At 30.9% G+C, this 8,687-nt stretch overlaps 1 protein-coding gene across 1 annotated transcript; it reads left to right on the top strand.

Moving 5' to 3' along the window:
- Window positions 1-498: 498 nt before the first annotated feature.
- Window positions 499-2,651, top strand: LOC132725889 (uncharacterized; the record flags this gene model as incomplete). Its single annotated transcript, XM_060711079.1, has 2 exons — window positions 499-616; window positions 2,237-2,651. Coding segments are annotated over 2 exons (533 nt in total), but the record flags the coding sequence as incomplete, so codon positions are not given.
- Between the last annotated feature and the right edge of the window lie 6,036 nt (window positions 2,652-8,687).

Here is an 8,687-nt window from a genome sequence, read left to right as displayed (position 1 = left end):
ATTTTTAAATTTTTATTGTTTGTAAGTTTGTTTTTTTGTTCGGTGAAGAGGGGAATACGAAAAACATTCCGTATTGGAACATATAAAAAGCAATGTTTAAGATTTAGCCTCTCCATAAACCCTAACTCTTATAGATTAATTTATATATGCAGTGCGGACGAAATAATCGACACGTGCGCACTTGGCAGTTAATTAATACGTCTGCACGTTAGAGTTTGAGTGAGGCTCATTGTCATTAACAGGAATGCACTTTTCCTAGTATTTCTCTGTACCAAAGTTATTCTTAATTCTTTCTATTTAAAAATAATGAATTCTATAGCAGTGCGTGATCATTTGTTTGAAAAAATGAACAGCATACTCTTTATTCAAAAGAAGATCTAAATCATAAAATTCATTCTAATAAAAGTGAATACTATGTTGTTTGCTATTGAAAAGTATACGAACTGTTGATGGGTGTTATAATATGTCAATTATTCACTTCACCATTATAAAAACCAGGAAACTTTGGGTCAGATGCTTCCATGTTTACCGCCGTCTACAACCCACGACATCTGATAGTGGAGCCGATACCGTACTATGCTACACTTTTACAAGAGAAATTCAAAGACAATCCAAGGTAAACTGTTAAGTCACATATCTAAGCTAAACCAGCATAAAATCAGCTAAGCTAAACCAGCATAAAATCAGCAACAGCTGTCAGTATTTACCAAGAAGCGGTAAGGTAACTTTTCGTTACTTTATTGACAAAGAAGCAGCAAGAGTGATTTACAATCAATGTCTTATTCATACCTTTGTGAATTGTTTTAATAAAACAGACTTTTTCAGATGTCTATGTGAATGTAATTGTTTACTGCTTGTTGGTATGAAATGACTAATATCTTACCAGCGACTAAAATTTTGGTGATTGCGTTTGTACTGTGACTCTCCAAAAGGAGGTTCAAAAATTGAAATCCATAGTTTAGAATCTTTTTGTAAATTTTTCGAAAAAGTCAAAACGGTTGACACGTAAACATCTCCATCATGCCATACACCCTTGAACTTTGAATGATCGGTCAATTGCCATTACCTACATTTATTAACAAAATCTCTTTCTGTTACCAATATTTTTCAAAAATTGGCAGAGCCACGTTCCATTACAGTTATTTATCAAAAGCGGTAGGTTCACTTTCCGTTACTGATATTCAATTTCAATTTTCCATTTCTTATTATGCAGACGCGGTAAGTTAACTTTCCGTTACCTTTACCACAATCTTTCAGATAGAATGATCTTGAAACCTCTTATATAAATCCCCATTAGTAAAATATATTTTGTAGTATAAAATACAGTGTTAACATTGCAATATGAAGATTAAATTTTAAAATATATTGCGCAATGGCTGCATTTTAAGATGCATTAAATTCAACATCAATTATTTCTAAATAACAGAACGAAAGATAAAAACAAATTTTTACATGAGACATTTATTTTATTTTTTGTCATTAAAACCAATGAATAAATGAAATACTTACGAAATTCGATCTTTTTCCAAACGTGTGAAGTAAACTTTTATCTCCAGACCAGGAACGAGAAAAAGCACTTATTTCATTGTAAATCATTGTAATTATTTATTAATGATAAGTTAAGTTACTAAGAATAAGTTATCAATAACTCTTTTGAATAATCAACAAAGTATCTTAAAATTTGATTGAGAGTTTCTGTATGGAACTCTACGGTAGAGAACCGAATCACGTGACCTAGCCGAGACATCTTTTTTTCATGAATACATCTCGTTTCCAGACCAATCTTTTTAAAAGACCCTTCCTATATTTTATATTTCGAAGTTGAAATGTTACTTTATTTATGAGGAAGTGAATATGTCGTTTTACCATATTCATATTTGTCGAAAAGTGGTAACTTCACTTTCGTTACTTATATTAAGCAGTCACTAGTGAGTTTTTTTCGTTACTTTTATTTATTAAGCACTGTGATTGACAAGAAAATTCTTCTTCTGATTTTACTGACAATGACTTTATATTATATTTACGTAAAAGATTACAAATTATGCCAAACTTTCTAGCATTTAAGAATATCATTACCTAAATATATTTTTTTTATGTCAACACATCTAATTTAATTCATTGAAGAATTAAACTTAAAATTTGTTTTCAATAAATTTTCAATGAATTAAGAGGAAACACTAAGAAAAGCAAATGTATATATCTTATGTCTGCATATTTTTTTATTTTATATCTGCAGGGTCACTGTTCTAAATTTCGGACTTGGACAGAAGACGGAAACTATTGCTATTGAATTGAAAGGCGAAGGTTCGAACATTTATTCGAATGATTTTGGTCAGAAGAAAATAAATGTAAGTGTCATTAATTCTACAGAATTTTTCCAAAATCTTGGCGTAGGAATATACAGTGTAGATCTACTTTCTATGGACTGTGAAGGCTGCGAACTTGATGTTCTAGAAAATCTACTAGAAACTGGAATGGTGAAATATTTCAAAAATATTCAGCTCGAGATGCACAGCATGGCTTATTTTATAGACAAGGAAGATTATTTAACACGGTATTGTACACTCCAGGAACATATGCGGCGGACACATAGATTAACGTATCAATACAAACACATGTGGGAAAACTGGAGACTGTTAGATTTGAAATAAAAAAAATAGAAATTTGAGATAAGAATTTGTAAAATCAGATTAGAATAAATTTTATAAAAACTAAAGAAGTTAATAAAAGACCTTCTTTATTGTATTTGTTCTTCGCCTAGATTGACACTGGCTGAAATGGAACGGCTATTATTTGAAACTTTTTCAGAGAACAAAATTAAAACTCGATCATTCTCAGACCTAACTCATTTGTAGGACTGTTCAAAGTTTGGTTGTAATCACAATGAATTACCATTTGTTATTGTTTTATTATTATTATTATTATTAGTATTATTATTATTGTCTGGCTTTTAGGCCGAAATATGCTATATCCCTATATCGTAGAGAATCACTTGCGGAGAAATTGGTGGAAAAACCGCCGAAATATTATCATAATCAAAACCTGTGTTCAAAATCCAGAAAAAAAATCTTTATAACAGGACAAATAATATGATTAATCAAATTTAACCGCCATTTTATGTAATTGTGTTTAATACCTAATATCCGGTTTTCTCCCTTTGATTTATAACCGCCATTGTCAGCTGATTGAATAAGAACTTTAAGTGAACTACATTTAATATGGAGGCAGATGAAAACGTCACAATTGCGAATATGAGGATACAGTAGTTGAAATTATCGTTACCAATGAATATAGTTGCACAATGGCACTGGCCGAAGATAAGTCGCCTACTTTCGGTTTCACTGAACCATCTTGGAGAACTGATCTTTGGAACAAAGCTGTATGTCGCTAAAAATATTCTTTCACTTGCGTCACCAGTATTTGATGCAATGTTCCAATCTGACTTTAAGGAAAAGTCAAGTGACGAGCTAGAATTGCCAGGGAAGAAACTAAAGGACGTCTTAGAATTCCTTCGATGCATTTACCCGAACAAATACACCCAAATTGATCGCGTCAACGCTAGGGCAATTCTTCCTTTTTTAGAAGAGTACAAGGTCCTACAGCTAAAACCAAGATGTGAAGTAGTTATAATTGAGACTGTCACAGAAGAAACATCGACGGATGATTTTTTACAGTTGTTTAAGGAAGCATGTTTGTATGATCTTAAAGCTCTGCGTGCTAGATGTAAATATAAATACATCAAGGAAAAGAAAGTTAGCAGAGCTAGATCAGGTTTCAGAAGAAAATGTAGTATTTAAGCAGTACGTATTGTCAGAATTACGGTTGGGAAAAAAATTGAAGTTAGATCCAGAGAAGAAATGGGATGAAAAGATCATTGTTCTAATTGATGTAATTGGTACCGACAAGAAAGAAAGTGAAGGAGTTGAAAATGGGTTGTGGGGAGTCCCTCTTAAAATAAGCACAATGAAAACAAGCAGTATGCTATACTGTGATGTTACAAACATTGGTGAATATAAAACTGTTTGTGATATACGGGTTCTCTGCATACTCGTCAATAGGCAACCAAATGGACAAAATCGCACGACTTTCCACGAAGTCAGATTAACTGAAAATAGTCAAACTGCAACATTTGATATTTTTTTCAATTCTAATATTGATAACGTTAGCAGTGGTTACATTCTCAACAGAAAGGTTGGCATTATTGCACAGTTTTCCATGTCGAAGCCTAACAAATGGTACAGATAGTCATTGAATAGAAAAAAATATTACTGACAATTTGTCAATAGTAACCTAAGGCATGAAAATACACTATGTAAATTGTTGAATAATATTGATTCCTAGATCCAGAATTAAGTGTTGTTTTGAACTATAAAAAATGAATTAACATTTGTTATTGATTCCAGTTGCAAAACAAAAAGTCTGTTATCTTATCTATATAACATTTAAGTTTTTTTGTATGTTTTGTAAATTGTTTATCTTAACATCTATGGGTCATATTCCTGTTTGTTGTATTCCAGTCCCAGGGAGTGCAGAAAAACAGTGTTGTTTATTTACTTTCTTTACCTTTGTCACCGGAATGAACCAAATGGGCGACAATACGCTTCATTTATAACAAACTTATTATTAAGGAAGACTTTATCAATTATGTTTAAGTGTATCAATACATTTGTTTATGTGTGTAATTTAATTCCCCTCTAGAAAGTGATAACTCGCATGCAAATTTAAATATGTGCAGAATTTAAAATCACATTAAAAATAAATACAAACATAAATTAGTGAACTCCGTCACTTATAACAGATTGTTCTTGTTAAAAATACATATATATACTAAGTATATATAAAAAAAAATCCTTTAAATTTTAAAAACCTGCCTTTAAAGTTATTCCCTATGTTCAATGTTGTCAAAGTTAACTCGTGAAAGGTCTTTTACAAATAACAAACTATTACAAATCACGCATAAACTGGAGTGCAGAAAATGTTTCGTAACAACTTTGTAATTGATGACATAAAAGGAAAACAAAAGTTGATTTATTTAGACGGAAATACTTCCTTGGTCTTCATTGGTCGATTTCTTTCAAAGAAAGGGAGAACTATCCGTTTTGTGCAACTTTCTGTTGTTTTTTCTTGTTTCTTTTTTAGAGTGACAAGTTTGTCACGTAGACCAGATTGAAATATTGGAGGTGTTTTTTGCATTCCATTGTATGAATGTTAAAAAAGATACAGGTCAAATTATTAAAAAGAAATACCTGAAAACGTTTAGTCTGATGGTCTCATAATACTGCATTCAAAATATAATGTTATACTATATGCATATTCTTTATATTATTACCAGAAGTATAGTAAAGAAATAAATATAAACTGGTGGATATGTATAATACCAGGGGTATGCATATATACGAATATATTACATTTGTATATTATTGAACATGTTGAACAGTGTATTTAAACTAATAATAATGATACGCTGTATTTATTTTCTCTGGAATATTCCTTCAGGAATACGTGTCATGTACATTCGCAATAAAGATATAACTGTTAATTTACAAGGGCAGCAAAATTGGATAATTTGTAAATTGTCACGGAATTTCTTATTTGACAAAAATTGTTTGTTGTTTTGTACATGAATCAGCTTTGTAACAAACTGTTAACCACAAAGAACAACATATTTTATATGTTTATTCCAGATACGGACGATTAACTGCCAAAAATAAATGTTCTTATTTTGTGATTACAACTGTTTCTTGTCGCTGCAAAAAATGTTTTTTTAAGTATGTATCACATCAAACATATGCAATATATCTCAGTATTTTTTCTGACGAATGTTTGATTTTGCATCTTTGTAACATAATTACTAAAGCTGGTAACATAAATAGAAATATACATGTATATTCTTCTCAAATGTTGACGTTTTAAAAGATTGAAATGACTTGTAATAAAATAAATAATAATAAATTATAAATAAGAAACATGTTTATTTGATATAATAGAAATTATGACAGCAAACTATTTTATTACAAAAGAAATTGTGTTTTAAGTTTTATTAATTTTGATCTTGTACTTCTTTTTCAACAAGTTCAGTCTTAAGGAAATTACTTCTCTTCATTTTTTATTAATGTTTTGTTATTATAATATGTTTTGTTCTTTATCATTTCATGTAAATATTTGTATTTTGGATGTTTATGTGTTATGTTCTTCATCTATTGGAGGAATTAAAAGAATATATATGAACAGACTATATTGCAACAAATTTAAATATACAGATAACATATAATAGGCACACATATTTGCAGCACATATTTTACATTTTCTTCAATGTTTGAAAATTGTTTTATTTGCAAAATCATGTACATGCATGTATATATAATTTCACTTAGTGTGGTTTACCACTTTGATCACAACATACAGGATCTTTGAAAACATATAAAAATCAGAGTAACATAATCATGATAGCATATTCGTGAGACCACCCAAATAAAATTCCATATGAAGACCGAATGGGGACTAGTTGTCACAAAGCAGGGTGTGATATCACTTCTTTTCTGAATGTCAAGACATTTTAACATAAAGGAAAGATGTGTTAGATAATATTTTAGGCATCCAAGTTATTATAATAGTTTACAATAGAGAAAACAATAATGATTTTTGAAATCTTACTTTTGCATACCTAGCGTAAACACATAAAACTGAAAATTTTTATTCAACAACATAATTCTATTTTCCGTGAATAGATAACGTGTGGGTATATATATTTTCACCGTTTACACTGTCCACGTGCGTAACTATCATTCAAATATACAAACGCCTGCTAGTCATATTTATAGAATTGGTTATTAGATATCCGGTTTTTCTCCCTTTGATTTGAAACCGCCATTGTTAGCTGATAGATAGAAGTTCACTGTAGCGGGTTTATAAGTTATATTAACTTTAAGTAAACTACACTTAATATGGAGGCAGTTGAAAACGTCAGAATTGCAGACAAATCAGAAGATGCACAAGATGAAAATATCGTTACCGATGAAGATAGTGTAAGTGTGGCTTTAGCCGAGGTTAATTCGCCTACTTTCGGTTTCACTGAAAAAACCTGGAGAACTGATCTTTGTCTTGTTGTGGAAGGAACAAAGCTGTACGTCGCAAAGGTGATTCTTTCACTGGCTCGCCAGTATTTGATGCAATGTTCCAATCCGACTTCAAGGAAAAGTCAAGTGACGAGCTAGAATTGCCAGGGAAGAAACTAAGGGACGTCTTAGAATTCCTTCGATGTATTTACCCGAACACATACACCCAAATTGATCGCGACAACGCTAGGGTCATTCTTCCTTTGTTAGAAGGGTACCAGGTCCTACAGCTAAAACCAAGATGTGAAGAAGTTATACTTGAGACTGTCACAGAAGAAACGTCGACGGATGAGGTGTTACAGTTGTTGAAGGAAGCATGTTTGTATGATCTTAAAGCTTTACGTGAAAGATGCATATTTCTTATATCATCTAGACCATGTGATGCATTAGACGAAAGCTACTGTAAGTCTTTCCCTTCGGCAAGTGCATTAAATGAGATATTTGTACATGTTAATACATCAATGAAGAAAAAGTTAGCAGAGTTTGAACATGTTGCTGAAGAACATCTATTGTTTAAGCAGTACATATCATCCGAAATACGTAACGGATAGAAGGATTTGGAGTAAAGTCCTGAAAAGAAATGGGATGACAAGACCATAGTTATTATTGATGTTATTCCTAAAGACAACAAAGAAAGTGAAGGAGTTGATATTAATATGTGGGAGGTTCCTCTGAAGACAAGCATAATGATAGAAGGAAATAAGCTTTTCTTTAAAGTAGAAAACATTAGTAAAAATATGACCGAGAGTGATATAATTGTGATCTGCATACTAGTAAATAGACAACCAAATGGACAAAATCATGTGATTGTTAAAAAAAGTTTTAGGTCATATTCACAATATAAAACATTTGAAATTTTAGGAACATATACTATTCAGCAAGTTGGCAATGGTTACATTTTCAACGGAAAGATCGGTATTATTGCACAGGTGTTCATGTCGAAGCCTAACAAATAGTAGAGGTAGCCTTTGAAAATTGGTGAGAATTATATATCAGGAATAATAAAGAAATGTGTCTATAATGACTGTAAGAAATGTAAATACACTACATGTAAATATTGTTAAATTAGAGTGATGTTTTGATCAAGAATCAATCAAGTGTTGTTGTGTAATGTAAAATACTGAATAAACATTTTGGTAATCATTTACAATTACATAAACACTGTTACCTTATTTATATATCATTATCATTATAATATTTGTTTGTTTTGAATATTGTTTACAAAGAACAACGGTACTATCAATTTATATGCAACTTTCTGATTTTTCTTGATTGACACGTTCGTCAAGCAAAGATGATGGAAATATTGAAGTCGTTTGCTGTATTGCAATGTATCAATACTATGTATGGAATAAAATACCTGTCAAATTTAAGCAAAATTGTATCTGAAAATCTGAAAATTATACAATTTTAATGTTAAATATAAACATGTACGAGTATGTGTGTGTGTGTGCTTGTGTGTGTGCATGCTTGTGTACATGTGGGTGGTTTTGCATCTTTTCTTTGTTTTTTTCCCTTTTCTCTATGTATGTGCCTTTCATTTGGGTATACCTTTTCTTTGCATTTATAAAT

The sequence above is a fragment of the Ruditapes philippinarum genome, unplaced genomic scaffold (genome assembly GCF_026571515.1).
Source record: "Ruditapes philippinarum isolate M1 unplaced genomic scaffold, ASM2657151v2 ctg1584_1_1_1_1, whole genome shotgun sequence".
NCBI classification, from domain to species: Eukaryota; Metazoa; Mollusca; class Bivalvia; order Venerida; family Veneridae; genus Ruditapes; species Ruditapes philippinarum.
Note: the sequence above shows the minus strand (reverse complement) of the source record. Positions and strands in the feature narration are given on the sequence as shown.